The sequence below is a fragment of the Rhincodon typus genome, chromosome 21 (genome assembly GCF_021869965.1).
Source record: "Rhincodon typus isolate 14 chromosome 21, sRhiTyp1.1, whole genome shotgun sequence".
NCBI lineage: Eukaryota > Metazoa > Chordata > Chondrichthyes > Orectolobiformes > Rhincodontidae > Rhincodon > Rhincodon typus.
In genome coordinates this window covers 29,429,410-29,447,857 of record NC_063352.1, presented here as the reverse complement: position 1 = coordinate 29,447,857, position 18,448 = coordinate 29,429,410, and the positions used below count along the sequence as shown (strand labels likewise).

The 18,448-nt window shown below is 39.9% G+C and overlaps 1 protein-coding gene across 1 annotated transcript in view; it reads right to left on the bottom strand.

Moving 5' to 3' along the window:
- Positions 1 to 18,448, bottom strand: part of alkbh5 (alkB homolog 5, RNA demethylase) — a 29,250-nt gene that overhangs the window by 1,983 nt on the left and 8,819 nt on the right. Inside the window, exons 2-3 of the mRNA XM_048609301.1 lie at positions 5,218 to 5,298; positions 349 to 504 (exon numbers count right to left, since the gene is read on the bottom strand). Coding sequence (XP_048465258.1) covers positions 349 to 504; positions 5,218 to 5,298 — 237 coding nt within the window. The remainder of the gene's footprint in view (positions 1 to 348; positions 505 to 5,217; positions 5,299 to 18,448) is intronic.

The following is an 18,448-nucleotide window of genomic DNA, read 5'->3' as shown; positions in this document are numbered from 1 at the left end:
CCGACCCAAAACGTCAACTTTTCTGCTCCTCTGATGCTGCCTGGCCTGCTGTGTTCCTCCAGCTCCACACTGATCTCTAACTCCAGCATCTGTGGTTCTTACTATCTCAGAGTGTAAATCAGCTACTTTGTTTCACTAGCTATAAAAATGTGACTGGCTATTGAGAATGTCAAGACAGTCTTAGGATGTTCTTAAATATAATACAATCCAGTCAACCTACTGTCTATCAAGAACATATCATGCAATGAATTCATACATCATTTAGTGTGGGGAAGCTTCAAAAATACAGAAGTCCCTAACATTCCCCAGCATGTGACTTGCTCACAATACAACACTTTTTTTGCTTACCTGTGCGCAGCATCTGGATCTGCCTTCCGATGAGACCGTTTCTGTTTTAGTACCACATGGTATCGGTCACTGTTGGACTGTCTGTTAGACATATGAACTGGTAACACTGAGCTAGTTAATGATTTTGACTCCAAACGTGGGGCATCTGTCCTTGTTCTGTGGAGCAAAGTATAGAAGCAACAGAAAACAAAATTACACAATTGAGCAAATTTGGTCACTGAACATGACTGGTGTAGAACTTCTCAACATCAAATCTCACCAGGGTGGTGTGTAGGACTGGGTCTTAAGACAACACACGAGACACACAATATTTGTGTGTATGTGGAGACATTTATGGTGGGGAGGTGGTGGCATGGCAGTAACATCACTGAGCTAGTTATCCAGAAGCCCAGGTTATTGCTCTGTACACATGGATTCAAATCCCACTATGGTAGCTGGTAGAATTTAATTCAATCAATAAACTTGTAATTACAAGATAATCTAATTGTGACCTAGAAATCAGAGTCAATTGTTTAAGTACCCACCCAGTTAACTCAAACACCCTCTGAAATGGTTTAGAAGGCAACTTGGTTGTATAAAACTGCCTAAACAAAGGATTTAAGCTGATTGGTCACCTAGTATTAACCTTGGCAACAGAAACGACAACAGTAAATCAGCATTATCAACTTTGCAAAGTTTTGTTACTAATATCTAGGAACTTGTGCCAAAACTGGAAGAGCTGCCCCACATGACTATTGTAAGCCTGACGTTGTCTAATATATAGTTCAATGTTCATTGCTGGGTCCCCACCACCATTATCATGCCTGATTATGGCCTACCACCAGACAGGACTGACTGACCAGAGCCAGGTGCACAATGGTATGTGGGAGGGAGTCTTTAATATTGTCCCTGGACCCATCAAGTCTCATGTCAAGTGATCGAACATGAGCAAGGAAATCTCCAGCTGATTACCAACTTTTGCACTCAGTTCAGCTGATGAATTAGTACTCTTATAATGAGCAACAATTGGAAGATGCACCAATGGTGCCAAGGGCTGTAACACTAGCATCTACCAAGGTAATATGACAATATCTGCTGAATACTGTCCACAAAAAACAGAATAAATCTAACAAGGGCAATTCACATTTCAGTATATTCACTATCAGCAAAGTGGTGTAAGGGTTCATTGACTGTGCTATCAGGTGGTTCTTGCTCAGCAGTAAACCGCTCAAATGACATTCAGTTTGGGTTCTGCCAAGGGGATCTCAGCTCCTGATTTCATTACAGCCTTGGTCCAAACATGGACTGAGCTATGCAGAAAAGTTCAGCATGATTCCTATTGGCATTCAGACAGCATTTAGAAGAGAATGGGCATCTAAGAACCGTGCAAAACTGGTATGAATTGGGGGGAATTCTCTGCCATTTGGAATCATATGCAGCATAAAGGAAGGTGGTGTAATTATTGGAAATCAATCATCACAATGGGACATCAGTGTACAAGTTCCTCAGGGTAGCAGTCCATGAGGCCAAACTATCTTCAGCTGCTTCGATGACTTCTATCCATCATAAAGTCAGAAGTAGGGAAATTTGCTCATGATCATATAGTGTTGAGCACAACTCATAATTCCTCATACCTGAAACAGTCCTTGTCAGTATACTGTAAAACCTGAACAATATTTAGGTTTGAGATAAGTGACAAGTAACATTAGTGCCACACAAGATCTCAATGGAGAAACTAACTATTTTCTCATGGCCTTCCATGGCATTATTATTACCAATTTCTCCACCATCATCATCCTGGGAGTTACCATTAACCAGAAACTGAGCTGTCAGGCATACAGGCACTGTGACCGCAAGATCAATTCAGAGGCTAGGCTAGAACTCATCAGATTCCCTGTTATAGATCAGATCAAACCCCCTCAAAATATATTAAGAAGACAGCCGAGATCCCAACCTTTTATTTTCAACAGAAGTGCAAGGTGTTGCATTTCAGATGCAATACGATTGGTCAAAAGACTCAACAGCAAGCAAAACACACTACTTTTATGCTACAGTTAAAATACTGACAAAATGAAAATAAAACAATTGGTTCACTACCAAAATGCTTAAATACACTCTCACACACAAATGAATTGTTCCAATATAGTAACATCCCATAAACACATCCTTAGCAAAGGCAAATTCCGTAAACCAGATGGACTCACATGCAATTCTAGCAGCATGAAGAGAACCCCAGTTTTTAGCTGTAACAGAGGGGAAAAGAGCTTCCACATCCAGCTTCAAAACCCCAACAACTGTAGAAAACTAAAAAACTAAAAATCCTGGTTTTGTGGGAGTTTGACCTCACCCATTCAGGCTGCTTCTAATGTTCCAACTTGTCAAAAAACAAGGCCTCACATGCTGTTCACTTTACTGGCTTTGAGCAAATTGTTCAACATCTCTGTCTCAACATTTCTTCGTAATGAAAAAAGACCAGGGCAAAATGCACCTCTTAAAGCCATAGTGTTGTCAGACTCTCCAAAACCAGTCCACCATCTACAAGGCACAAATCAGGAGGAGTGTGATGGAATACTCTCCACTTGCCTGATGCATACAAATCCAACACAATGCAAGAAACTGGCATCCAAACTACCATCTTCAACATCCACTCACTCCATCACCCAATGCAATGGAAGCAGTGTAGATCACCTCTAGATACACTGAAAACTCATCGATGCTCTTCAACAGCACATTTCAAATCGGTGACCTCTACCCCATGAAAGAATGAGGGCAGCAAATATGGGAACAGCACTACCTGCAAATGTTCCCTCCAAGTCAAAACCAGGCTGAGTTGGAATAAATTTGGCAGATGGAATATAAATGTGGGAAAATGGAAGGTTATGCATAAAGATAGGTGGGAAGGCAAGTAGTGGGGATGGCACGAAGAATCTGCAGACAGATTTAGAAAAGTCAAGCAAGTGGGCAAAAAATTTGCCAAATGAAATATAACATGGGGGAATGTGAGGTCATGCACTTTGGCAGGAAGAACAGACAAGCTGATTATAAATTTAAATAGAGAAAGACAACAACGCTACAGAAGTGCGGAATTTAGGAGTCCTTGCTCACAGATAGCAAAAATCTAACATTCAAGTTCAGCAGGTAAGAGGGAAAGCAAATGGAATATTGCCCTTTATGTCAAAGGGAACTGAGTTTTAGGAAGTTTTTGCTAAAATTATACAAAGCACCACTCGGGGCAGCTGGAATACTGTGAACAGTTTTGTGTCCTTTTATTTAAATAAAGATATATTGGGATTGGAGTTCAGAGAAGGTTCATTAAACAGATGCCAGATATAGAACATAAAACAGTACAGCACAGTACCGGCCCTTCGGCCCATGATGTTGTGCCGAACTTTTATACTAATCCTAAAGTCTATCTAACCTCCAACCTACCTTATACTATCATCCATATGCCTATCTAATAGCCGCTTAAATGCCCCTAATGAAGACGACTCCACCACCCTCTCCGGCAATGCATTCCATGCCCCGACCACTCTCCGAGTAAAGAGCCTACCTCTGACATCTCCCCTATGTCTACCTCCACTCACTTTAAAGCTATGCTCCCTCGTAATAGCCACCTCCACCCCAAGTCTCTGGCTGTCCACTCTATCTATACCTCTGATCATTTTGTACACCTCTATCAAGTCACCTCTCATCCTTCGTCGTTCTAAACAGAAAAGCCCTAGCTCTCTCAACCTTTCCTCATAAGACCTTCCCTCCATTCCAGGCAACATCCTGGTAAATCTCCTCTGCACCTTTTCCAACGCTTCCACATCTTTCCTGTAATGAGGCGACCATGGAGGGACTATCTTATAAGAATAGTATGAGTAGCCTGGGCCTGTATTCATTGGAAAACGGAAGAATGAAGGGTGACATTATTGAAGACATACAAAATTCTTAAGGGACCAGCACGGAAAGTGTGGAACAACACACAGAAGTTGCTGGAGAAGCGGGTCTAGCAGCATCTGAGAAGAAAAATCAGAGTTAACGTTTCGGATCCAGTGACCCTTTCTCAGAACGGGGTAGATGTGGAAACTGTTTCCCTTTATGGGATAGTCTAGGGCCAGGGGGCATAATCTCAGTGTGGTATTACACAAGACGCAGATGTGGAGGAACTTTCTTCTGACGATGGTGAATCTGTTGTTTCTTTTCACTGCAGAGAGTTGTCGAGACTGAGTCATTAAATGTAAACAAGGCTGACAAAGACATACTTTTGCTCAGAAGGGAATAGAACATTATAGCAAAAAGACAAGAAAGTGGAGTCAAAGACTATCAGTTCAGCTGTGATCTCATTAAATAGTGGAGCAGATACAATGGGCTGAATGGCCTCTTTCTGCTCCTATGTCCTACACTGTTCTAGTCAGCAAGGCCCATATTTCACGTGTGAATGAAAAAAAATACAAAAATACAGGCAGATGACAAATGTACAGTGTCTGATACCAATGAGAGATGATGCGGGTTTTCAACTGACTCAGGAGTCTCCAATGACATTTTAACCAAATGGAGAGCAATGATGATCCTTGGCTTTCTATCCAGACTAACATCCATTACATTTATTTTATTCCTCCTCAGGAGCGAAAGACTGAGTAAACAATTTCAGAATTTGAAACCATGATTATGGCTGCAAGTCTATTATTTAAAAAACAACTTATGGACAAAAAAATTCAACTTGTCATTAGTGGCAAAACCAACTTTTTTAGCTTCATATCTCATTCTTTTAGTTTTTCAGTTTTTTTGAAATTTCCCAACAATTACATGTAGGAGGGACAAACATGTAAAAACAAATTCAGCAAACAGAAGAGCACAATGATCGGCATTAAGAAGTGCAGCTCAAAGAAAATGATAAGCTCTTACTTTCGTAGTATTATAACAGCCCTCCGCTCCCTGATATCTTGAGGTCGAATGCAGTGAGTTATTTCATCTGCAGCATAATCACTGTAAAGAAAGAACAGATCAAGAGTCACTGTGAAAAATTCTATCAGTTTTACCCACACAGGCCTTTGTTTACAAAACTTGATTACATTTATCTCACCTCCATCTTTAATTTTCTAAACTACCTACTTTAGCAAATCTGTGACACCACAGACTTATGAAACTTACAAGAAACTAAATCACATCAACCGACAAAGTGAGAATCAACAAGGTATTCTATTAAAGAAGGCATCACAGTTCAAAATGATGCTGTCCATTCCCAATCTCTGCACATACATCATTACTGAAAGATGAGGCACAGGAACTCATACCGAGACCAAGGACTCTCAGGGTGTGATTCAAATCAAGGATTTTGTCACACTCCATTGACCATACTTCCCAAATCTCTTCACACTGACCTACTTGCATGGCTTGAAAGAGAAAAAAAAATACAATGTTATCCCATTGCAAGAACTGTAGGATTGAAGGAGGGGGAGTTATGACAGCAGGAACAGAGGTGGTGCCAGCAGGTCAAAAACCTACTTCTTCCAAGAGCTTTTTTGGAGCAGGAATCAGGCCTCAATATCAATTATGCTTTGATGGCCATTAAAAATGCAATGATTTAAAAGGGGGTTTGCAGCTGCTAACTTGATCTAGAGAGCTCCAGCGAAACTCGACAACTGTGATTCTGAAATCTGATTGTGTGACCACGCTGGGATTAGGGTAGAGTTTGGGAGACCCTCCTTCAGACAACAAACCCAACTGGAGTGTCTGACACCTGCGCACTCGTATCAGGTAATACAGAAAGTGAACCCATTTCAATAGTGTGCACGTTAGGAGAAAGGCAGCTACAAACCTATTTGTTGCTAATTTAAGATGTCACTGCATCTTTTACTATGAAGAGCAACAACCTATAACAGTTTTGTAGGAGGTCATGTGCACAATGTGAACAAAGTGAAGGTGCATCTCTTGCCAAAGGACAGAGAGAAAATTAGGAGAGATCCAAAAGAACTATTGCCCCTCCTAAAATTGTATACCTCAACTTGCGCCAAAAAGCACAGCACTCCGATCAGTTAGTGCCATCATATTCAGGAAGTTGAGGAGTTTTATCTGCACAAATGAGGTCCCACAATCAAATAAGAAAAAAATTAGCAAGTGGGCAGTCATCAGTGAAATCACCAATGAGAACATGATGATAAATGGTCAGTTGTGCTCGTCAGACCAGCTGTGGTAAGCAAATCAGGAATGCCAAAATTGGATCTTTAACAATAAAATGGAACAGAACAAGCAGAAATCAGATGGGCTCAAGAACAACCTCATTTACTGAAATATCAAGGCTGTCAACCTGAAAAACTTAATTTTCACACATATCTTGCAGGATCATGCAAATGATATAAATTCCAGCATGGAAACTATGAATGGTAGAAATACGAATGGAGCAATGCAGCTTGTCAGAGGGGAACAAAACAGCACAGCCCACGGGTTGAGCCAAACATGATGCCAAATTAAACTAATCCCTTCTGCCTGCCCTTGGTCCATATCCCTCTATTCCTCGTATATTCATGTGCTTATCTAAAAGTTTCTTAAACCACCACCCCTGGCAACGCATTCCAGACTCCTACCACTGTGTAAAAAAAAAACTTGCTTCCATCCCCTTTGGACTTTCTCCCTCTCACCTTAAATGCATGCCCCCTAGTATTGGACATGAGAAAAAAAAAAGATTCTGACCATCACACCCTATGAATCCGAGTTTTACAGACTTCTACTGAGTCTCCCCTCAGCTTCTGTCGCTCCAGAGAAAACAACCCAAGTTTTCCTAGTCTCTCCTTATTGCATCCTTGTAAACCTCTTCTGCACCCCCTTCAAAGCCTCCACATCCTTCCTGTAATGTGATGACCGGAATTGAATGCAATACTCTAAGTGCAGCCTAACCAAAGTTATACAAAGCTGTGACATGACTTCCTGACTTGTATTCAATGCCCCGACCAAAAAAGGCAAGCATGCCAAATGCTTTTCTTTTTAAAAAGCCACCCTATTTGTGTGACCACTTTCAGGGAGCTATGGATTTGTACCCCCAAGATCCCTTTGTATATTGATGCTGTTCAGGGCCCTGACATTAACTGTAAGCTTTTCTTTAACATTTGAAGTGTAGTACCTCTCACTTAGTCAGATTAAACTCCATCTGCCATCTCTTCACCCATATCTGCAACTGATCTATATCCCACTGTATCCTTTGACAACCTTCTACAGCATCCACAATTCTACCAATCGTTGTTGGCAACTTTACCAACCAACCTGTCTACATTTTCATCCAAGTCATACATAGATATCACAAACAGCAGAGTTCCCAGTACGGATCCCTGTAGAACACTAGTCACAGATCTGCAGCCAGAAAAACACTTCCACCACTACGTTCTGCCTTCTACGGGCAAGCCAATTCTGAATCCAAGCGGCCAAGTCACTCTGGACCCCATGTATCTTAATCCTCTGGATGAGCCTACCAATTGGAAAGTCTTTCTTGTTAAAAGCTTAATGAAAATCTGCATAGACAACATTCACTGCTTTGCCTTCATTGAATTTTGAGGAAGTGACGAAGGTAATCAATCAAGTTAGTAAGACATGACATGCGTTGCACAAAGCTATGCTGACTGTCCCTAATTGGGCCTTCTTTGAGTCTTCGAAAAATGCCTCTCCAGAATATTATATCCTTTAATCATAGAATGTTCAGCACTGCTCTTCTCCCCTCACTACCTTTAGCATAAATGCCTGCCCAGCCAGCAAAGTCCACAGTCTTCAAACAAACTTTTAAAACAAGGTATTCATCAGTTTCCTTTTTAATGTCAATATTGAATCTGCTTCTTGACCCTCTCTCAAAAATCAATGCGCTGTGCTGCGCTGCTAGAAAGTTTCCTCATACTGCCCGATTTGTGTGTCAATAATCTAAAATTCACAGCCTCCAGTTTATTTTGAACTCCAACTTGTTGAATATGATGGCACCAAGTGACCCAGAACTCAGATCCATTGATGGGTCACTGACTTCAGCTAATGGAAACAGCTTCTCATTATTTATTCTATCAATATCTTGATGATTTTGAATATCTCGATCAAACCTCCTCTGATTCTGGCGTGTTTCAAGAAAATCCCCAGATTTTGCTATGTACCCTTATAACTTAAGCCTTACAGGCCTCATATCATTCCAGTGTCTTCTGCAACCTCTCCAAGGCATTGATGTAACCCCTCCTAAAATGCACAGTGCACAGGATTAGCTGCAACTCCTCAGCTGAAGCCTCAAGAGTTTTATAAAATTTAGCATAACATTCTTGCTCATGTATTTTGTTCCTTCTATTGATAGACAAGCATCCTATGTGCTTCTACAGCCTTTTCAACTTGTATTATTACCTTTAAAAGTGCTGTATATATATATGCCACAAGATATTCATTTTTCTGTGCATAAAATATATATTCCTGTGCTTTTTTCCTCCCCAGTTAAGCAGAAACAGCCAATCTGTTTAGCTGTTAAGTGCTTGAATCATTGAAACTAATTACTGCTCCACTTCATATTTCTACAGTTTGATTAGCATGTTGGTGTGCAAATAATATTTTACCCACCTTCACATGCTTTTATATATTAGGATACCTAGATATCCTGAGTTCAATAGCTTAGAACTCTCTAGTTGGGGACCTCTCACTTCTTATGGCTTTTTTCTCGTGAATTCAAACAATATGACTTAGCCCAGATATTGAACAGAGACTATATTTCAACAGCTCATTCTGCCATCCAAATTTATGTGATCTCATCTGGCCTCAAAGCAACAGAACAGAGACCAGACTTTGCCTTAAACCACAAACTTAATAAACCTGGCCTTCATAATTTAATGCTGTTATCCTCCACAACCAATTCTCTTAAGACAAACTGAAAGCAATGAGCCTTAGGAATCAGGAATCCTACCTTTACCAGTACAATTTATTTCTATTTCGTGCTGCAATTTATCCACTATGTGAGATTTTGTTGGCACTCAACCTTGAAGGCAAGGCTGGAATAGGTGGATTAAACTGAAAGGCAACGGCTTTTCTACAGGCTCTCCTTTGTCAATCACACACAAATAGTGCTCATGATTTCAACATGTTAGAGTAAAACTATAAAATTTGAGAGAAGCAGAATAAATGAGAAGTTTAAACCTGGACTGTTGTCGAACTGAGACACATGACATTAAAGATCAACTCTTATAGCTAAACATTTGTGTGAAATTAAAACAGGAGCCATATACTAGGTATTTCAAGAACTCAAAACTAGGTTTCAACTGAAAAAGGACACAAATTCTGTACCTGAGGTTGTCCATGTTCTTTAGGTTGAATTACAGCCATAAATGCTAATGCTATGCCAGCAGTAAGTGTACAAATGAGATACTATGGGGGAACAAATCTTATTTTCACATGAACCATCTCCAAATCAAATCTGTAACTTTGACCTACTTTACTTTCAATCAGGAAGGTCACATCTTTATCTTTAGTAGTAGTAGAAAGGAAACCTAGGTAAGAGAGGGTGGCATTATTTCTTTGCTATTTTCTGTCTCTGTACCACAAAAACCACAATTGGGGGCAGGGAATAAATCTGAACATAAGCAAAAAAGATCAAATTTTTAAAAAAACACTTGGGGTTCAGATAATCTGGTACAGAATTGGTTAGAAGTGCAGGATCGAACAGTTAACATCTATACAGCTTTTGAATCAAGACACACCAAAGCACCTTGGGGTAGGTGGGGATGCCAAGATATACAGGTAATGAGAGAAATCGAAGAACATAGCAAGCCAGGCAGCATCTAGAGGAAAGGAGCAGTCAACGTTTTGAGTATTACCCTTCTTCAGGTCTTCCTCCAGCTGCTGCCTGGCTTTCTGTGTTCTTCCAGCCTCCTGTTCTGGCTTTGTGTTCTTCCAGCATCTGCAGTTTTTTGGGTCTAAAATGAGAGAAATTGGCCTTTTTTCCCCTCAAGTCTGCTATGTCATTGGATAATACCATGGTGAATATGACTGCAGCCTCAGCTCCACTTTCCTGCCTGCCTCTCATAGCCTTCAAAGATCATAATTCAGTCCAACTCAGTCTTGGAAGCTTTCCTTGAACCATCCTCCACTTGTCTCAGTGAAAGAGAAATCCAATGATTCATTGCCTTCAGAGATGAAATTCCTTATCTCAATCTTAAACAGGAGATTGCTTATTCAGAAACTGTGGATGGTAGTTTTAAATTTCCCACAAATAAAACATCCTCTTAGTATCTCGGAATCTTACCTGCTTTGATAAGGTCACCACTTATTCTCCTAAACTCCGATGAGCATCGGTCCAACTGCTCAACTTCTTCCTTATAGATAACTCCTTCAACCCAGAAATCAACTTAGTGAACCTTCTGAATTGTACCAACGCAAGTATACCCCTCCTTAAGGAGGCCAAAACTGTAAACTGTAGTCTAGCCGCAGTCTCACCAATGCTCTATAGCATTGTAGCAAGGCTTCTCTACTTTTATACTGCATCCCCTTGAAATGCAGGCCGACCTTTCATTTGCCTTCCTAATTACTTACTGTACATCCTTGGTAAGTAATGTTTCATGTACAAGGGCACTCATCTTTCTGTACCTCAGCATTCTGATTTTTTTCTCTACTTCAACATACTGCTTTTCTATTCTTTTCAAAGTCGAAAACATCAAATTTTCTCACTTTATACTCCATCTGCCAAATTTTTGACCCCACACATAACCCATTGGTGTCTCTATGCAGAGTCCTTGTGCCCTCCTTACAACTTGCCTTCTTACCCATTTTTAGATAATCAGAAAATATGAAACCACATGCTTCATTCAAGGTCATTAATAGACGACTATTTCTAAACACCTTACAATAATTTACATAACGTGCAGTTATGGTTGTAAAGTAAGCAAACATTGAATAACAGATAATTCCTACTACTTCGATTCCATACTAGTGTGTCTGCGAGTACCTGCGCTTGCAGCACAGGTCTATAGAGCTCATGGTTTAATTGAGGGAAAGTAAGAGTGACAGCCCATCTTTGCGACAGACTCATCACCAATCTAAGACTTATTGTTCTCCTCTTACACTTGTGCCCTTGATAAAAATAATAAAAATTAGTTGAAAAATGCAAACAGATATGATCTTACTAGGGATCAACTTCAATGTACACATTTGCTGTGCCCTCTGGTGACAAACAAGTAGTACTGCAGATTGGGCAACAATGAAGCACTTCTTAGTGTACATTTTAAAACATTGCAGCAATAAATTGTTAAAATCAGGGATACTAATTAGATGTTATCATAAAAAAACAGAAAGAAATCAACTATAAGAAGACCAGCTCAGAGTCTTTAGCAAAGTGCAAATAAACATTTAAACTTCCTAAGTGTCAAGTAGAATGATGAAAAAGACTGTACATTCGCATTAAAAAAAAACATGTTTTCAGGTTCAAATTTGAGTGATGTTAGAAGTGGAGGATGGCACAATCTCTACTTCAAACACTGCAGGCTGCAGGTTCAAGCACCACAATGGGGACCCAAGGACATAATCTAAAACAAAGGAGTGCAGCACTAGCAGAGGTACCATCTTTCAGAAGAGACATTCAATGAAAGCCTGTCTGCCAATTACGTAGGTGTTAAAAGACCTGTAGTACTAAATGGCAAAGAACAGAGAAGTTGTTCTAATGGCATGTGAAATAACTCCTCGAAAGCTGGTATGTGATCATCAAGTCACCCCTTATATATGCATAGTACATGACACTGACCCAGCTAGCTCAGAACCTGAGTGAACAGAACCCCTGACGCTCTTGTTTCTATCTGCCAGGCAGGGGCCCCTGACTGGGGCTGTTAACTTGGTCCAATCAGGCAACTCATATTGTGAGATCCACCTGACTGACCTCATTCCAATCACTACAGCAGGGATAAAACTTCTGCCTTAAATTTTATTACCAAGAGAGATCACCTGGTCATTTATCTCACTGTTGTTATGGGACCTTATTTTCATGAGGACAGGGGAAACAATGCGAGAGTGGGAATAAAGAGGTGATTTTCTATAACTCAACAGCTGGACTGAAACCTGGCAAATGCAGTCTAACTCAGCTAGATAACAGAGGTAAATGGCATTGTCACCTTGTCAAATACTGCAGAAAAGTTCTGAAGGATGAGGAGACTTGATTTGCCAGGGTTACTGTCGCACAGGATAATCACAACTTTGCTAAAAGCCATCTTGATATTGTGGCAAGGTTTCAAACAGAATACTGGAAAAGATGGGATACAGTTTCAGGAGGCATTTTGAAAAACAGAAAAGAAAGGAAGGGTGCGATGGCAGTTGTAAATGGTGGTTCAGGGGTATCATATTTTTGAGAGGGGTGACGATATCATGGAAAGAAAAAAAAAAACTAAGAATTTTTTAAGAAGTTGTATTTGACCTCTTTGATTACTGCTTAGCAGTAATCTGTTGAAAGGGTGTGACATGGGAAGAAAACAATGGATGTGAATACAGAAACATTATATAGAGAAATCAGCTCAAATAATGAGTAAAACAGACTGGCAAACTCATTTTACAAAAGATGTAAAATTTTATATTTCACAGCCTATAGTAAGATGGCATGAATCTGGACCCCAAATGGTAGAAATCAGCATGTGCACTCAAGATTCCTGATATACTGTCAATCCCTAATTTTTAAAGAATTTTCATGTTAAGCATGTTGGCACAGAATGTTTTAAATATTTATGTTATTCAAATAAAGCTATAGTATATTGCAGAATAACACAGCCCATCAAAACTATACACAAGGCTTATACAACCCTATCAAAACTCAGTCATTGCTTGCAATATGGACTGAACCTATTTCAGAACAAAATATGCACTTTTGTCAATTTAAGCACTGGTCACAACTCCAATAACTGCACTGCATCAAAGCCCCAAATCTAAGGGTTGCAAGAACACTTTTCTACTGCACTTAACATGATTAACCATTATAAAATAGCAAGAGGTACAAGACAACAGCTTAATTCTAAAATGTTCAAAATGTGATTGATCGGGAAATAAAGGTAGATGAAAAATAGCATCTGCTTTGCTTCTGTGATTCCTAAACCAGAAGTTTTGTTCCTTTTCCAGAAACATTAACTTTAGGACTTGCACCTTTGCCACATAAGTCTACCGTAGCATGAGTCAGACTAATATTGCAGGAAGTCAAAAATTCCAAGAAATTGGCAAGCCCTTAGCTAATTATCTCACAGTAACGTGTTAAATCTTGACAGAAAATTTAAAGCAACATCACCGCAGAATTGCTGTAAAAGCATAGTACTGCAAATGGTACATGGCCTTGGAGAAAGATTATATGATTTGAATCATTTTTCATTTTTAAGACAGACTGTGTTTTTTGGGGCTTGTAAACAAACATGCTCAGCTGGCATTGAAATGCCACTTTTCCTGTGCAGAGTATAACATAATTGCAGATTACTGTTAACCTGCCTTACAAACAATAGCAAAAGAACCTGTTCAAAAACAGCAAAAACTGAATAAGCTAGCAAAAACAGACTTTCAGAATGATCAGAAATTTTACTGTTTTGCTCATTTTTGAAATTATTGGAATTATCACAATTAGGTTAAATTTTATAGGCTAACAAAATTTCAGAACAAGTACATTTTACTACAGTACTCCCCACAATCTTTGAACGCTGTTTTGCAGCAACACCATGTTACCTCAAACAAGTGACCATTCTCCATGCATTCAACTGGACAACATACAAACAAGATGGGACACATTGGGGAATATATTTATCTATGAGGAACTGAAATTCCTAATATATTGCAACACAAAGGGTGTCATACAGCCTCTTGGGAAAGCAAAACACACGAATTCTAGATTGGCAAAAATTGTCAGCATTTTAGAGGGTGACAGAGTGGCTGGCACTGCTGCCTCACAGCACCAGGGACCCTTGGACAACAGTCTGTGTGGAGTTTGCACATTCGCCCCGTGTCTGCGTGGGTTTCCTCTGGGTGCTCCGGTTTCCTCCCACTGTCAAAGATGTGCAGGCTAGGTGGATTGGCCATGCTAAATTGCCCGTACCTGTTCAGGGATGTGTAGTTTAGGGGGATGAGTCTGGGTGGACTTGTTGGGCCAAAGGGCCTGTTTCCATACTGTAGGGATTCTATGAATTAGGAAGTTATATTTAAAAATATGGTAAGGATAACTTACTGGAGCAAATATTTAAACAATTTCAGATTGTTTATGAAAGATACAACAACTGGACAAGGAGTTCAAAATTGTTCCCTTCAATTTAGACTGGTACCAACTCACCCTCCCAACAACTCATTCACTTCATCTAGCTTCTATTCATTTTGGGAACATGTAGCTTTTGGAAAAAAAGTGTATGCGCGTTCGGAGTTCAGTTTGACCCAAGAAAAGCAGTACAAGCATGATGTAAGAAAGCTTCAGACTGAAATGGAGATTAGACTCACTTGGCACATTGCAGTTAGCAGAAACTTCCATATTGGGGGACTGTTGCTCAAAAAGGAGTACTGGTCTGACAATAAAGCCTGAGCAGTTAGTTAATTTCTTACCACTGCTTACCACACAAATGGATAAGGGGATCACTTTTGGTGACAGATGTTTCTGCTGTGCAGAATACAGAAAAACAGTTCGTTTGTTCCAAGTGTTGCTCTTCTGGCAAAGTCATGAGACTGTTACATTGAGGGCAAGCTGCCATTAACATTAATAGCAATAGACACTGGGAGTTAGCCATTTTTAGATGCTGCTATGGTCTACAGTGGGTTGGTTCCCCAACATGCTCACTAGTGACAGGAATCAGATCTCTGTCCAAGATTTTGCCTCTCGGCAACTTCATAAAGATATTAAAATATCCCCCCAGTCTGGGAAGAAAAGCAATTACTCCTCCACTTGCTATACCTCAACTGCCAAAAATACTTTTCAGCAAGATGTCTGGGAATAAAGGTGTGGAAAAGTCGAGATTTCAGCCTGGTTTCAACTGGTCTAACTGTAAAGACACTGGAATTGTAGCCTCAACATGCACACAAGGAACAAAATGTGGGTAGGGCCAGGGCATGGGGAAATAAGTTGACCTGCTGAGCATAATCCAGTAGTTCCTCTGTGCATAAACTGCCCATTGCCACTCATGCTACTAAGTCTGAACAATGAGAAGCTGGGGTAAAATCTAACTAAATAAAAAGGAGAGGACTGACACCTTGGGGCATCTGCACATTTCCCACTTCTAAACACATGATCATACATAAAATATTGAAAACTTGGATGAGGTAGCATCTGTCGAGACAAAAACAGTAACATTTCCAAGCTGATGACCTCTCAACAGAACTGAGCTTTTACGCAAGCACAGAATCAGAGAAATGGAGGTACAGAGTGATTGTAATTTACCTGAAAAGGAGATTCCCTTGCATTCAGTGGGATAGCATTTTGCACAAGGTGATCAAACGGATTATAGTCAGTGATATTATGACACAGAAGGAGGTCTTTCAGCCCATCAAATTCATGTCAGATATTTGTAGAACAATTTAATCTGTTCCAGTTCCCCAATGTTTTCACGTAGCCTTGTGGGTTTATTTTATTCATGTGCCTATCCAGTTTCTTTTCTGCTGACACTAGCTTCGTAGGCAACAAGCTCAAGATCATTACCACTTGCTGCATAAAAACGCATTCTCATGGTCCCCTTCTGTATCTCTTGCTCAAAGTCCCTGTACCAACAGGTAATGAACAGCTTTCCTCTCTGTACATTATATAAACCCGTTAATATCCTGCCCACCTTTTTGAGATCTTCCCTCAACTTCTGTTAAACAAGTTATTTTGAACTGGAAGTTAATACAGTTCACTAAACCAGCTTATTAACTAGCGAGAGAGACAGTGGAGAACAGAATTTAAATCAATTCCAAGCCTGACAGATTATTTTCATCTGCTATTCAATTTCACATTACCCTCAGCAAGCAAATGATTGACGTAGCTTTAGCTGCAGATTTTACTGCATAATCTTACCATTCAACAAAATGTGACTGAAAATTAAACAGTGGGTTGTAAACTTTTCCACATACCAAATTACCGCTCAACACCAATACACTCCTGGATCCCATCAACACCAATATCAACCCCCTTAAACGCTGACCCACTTGTGAAGACCTCATGCAAACTCGGACTCTCTTCTTGGCACATCCTTCAATCCAATTACAAAAGGCAACGTAATTACCTAATGGAAATCAAAGATAAGAGTACTGGAAATAGTTCTGTTAATTTAAGAAAGATGAAATAAAACATGTGCTTCAAATACATAAAGACACAGAAGGCGGAATTTGAAACAATGTGCTCCAACATTCAGGATGCAACCCCACAGGCAAATGGTGATTATTTTATAGATTCTACTCCAAAATCCTGAGACAGAAATAATTATAGTATTTATTATTTGGAAAAGTACAAAAAGTTGAAGTGCTGTCAATACAAAGAAATTGAACAACGTCAGATCATTCAACATTTCTGACTCGAACCAGTGCTTGAACACATTTTCCACGAGGTGCAACAACAAATTAAAGTCCAATTAGAAATCAGTCAAGTCACTGAAAACAAATCTTTAAACAAATATTTAAGAAAAAACAAAAAAGTATTATGATAAAAATAATTCATGAATGGATAAACTACACTTGCGAGCACTTTTCAGTGTTTTCATTTAAGATGCATTTACCTCAGTGACAGTACCTAAAATAGACACAATCAACAATAAATCAAAATCAAATCTGTCACAAGCCACAAACAATAGTGTGCGCTTATCTGGTGTGCTGAACTTAAGAAAATGCTGCAGCATGCTTTGTATAGAGAGAAGAAATGAGAGAGCGCGCGCGCGCGAGCGCGAGAGAGCGAGAGAGCGAGAGAGCGAGAGAGCGAGAGATGTAGCACACACGACAGGAGACTCTTACAAGAGATAACTATTGGAAAGCTGGACTGTGATGACATTCAAGAATAGGTTACATAGGTAGTTGAAAGAGCAATGAATAAAAAGGACACAGGGAATGGGACTGGAACATGGAAAGAGGAACATTGATCATATGGAGGACATTCACATTCGCCACATAATTGGGTCAAACAGTGTGTGGATAGTACAGCTAAGTAATTTCCAAAAACAGGGCAGCCACTTTAAGATTTTTACAGTGGGGATGGAAAAAGGGAAGACTGAATAAAGTCACCAAGACAGTGTACTAAGATTTTTAAAAGAGAGCGTTGGCAGTTCTAAAGGCAAAGTTACAGTATTTAAGGTATTGTAGACAATGAGGCAGACCACTGCTCAAACCTACATCTAATGATATAGTAGCAAACTAGAGCTGGAGGACAATTGTGTGGGTTTCAAATTGCCAAAAAACAACTTAGATTCACGTGGCTCCCTTCAGAACCAGACATCTCAAAGTGTTTTGCAGCCAATGAGAAACTTCTGCAGTGCAGTTCATTGTTGTACAGTGAGGATTTTTAAAAAATTTATTCACTTATGGGATCTCTGGCTGGGCTAGCATTTGTTGCCCATCCCTAATTGTTCAGAAGTAGGTGAACAGTCAATCACATTGCTGGGGGTCTGGAGTCACGTGTAGGCCAGACCAGGCAAGGATGACAGATTTCCTTCCCTAAAAGGACATTAGTGAACCAGATGGGTTTTTCTGACAATCGACAATGGTTTCATGTTCATCATTAAACTCTTAATTCCAGATTCTTCAGTGGAATTCAAATTCCACTATCTGCCATGGCGGGATTTGAACTCCAGTTCCAGAATATTAGCTGAGTTTTTGGATTAATAGTCTAGTGATAATATTACTAGGCTATTGCCTCCCCAAGCGTAGCAGTCAACATGCAGTCATTGAACTCCCACATACCACAATGTGAAACCAGACAATGTTTCTGTAATGCTTATTGAAGAATAAATGCTGGCAGGATACCAGGAATAATTCCCCAGTTCTTCTGAGATAGTGCCATGGATCTTTTGCATTCATTCCAGTAGAGAGATGGGGCAGCAGCCCTGACAACGCAGCATTCCCTTACTACTGTAATGGAGAATCAGACTTGACTTCTCCACTCAAGTCCTGGAATGGGACTTGAGCCTGGAGCCTTATGACTCAGGAGGCAAGAGACAGAGCTGAACTAAACCAAATAAAATGG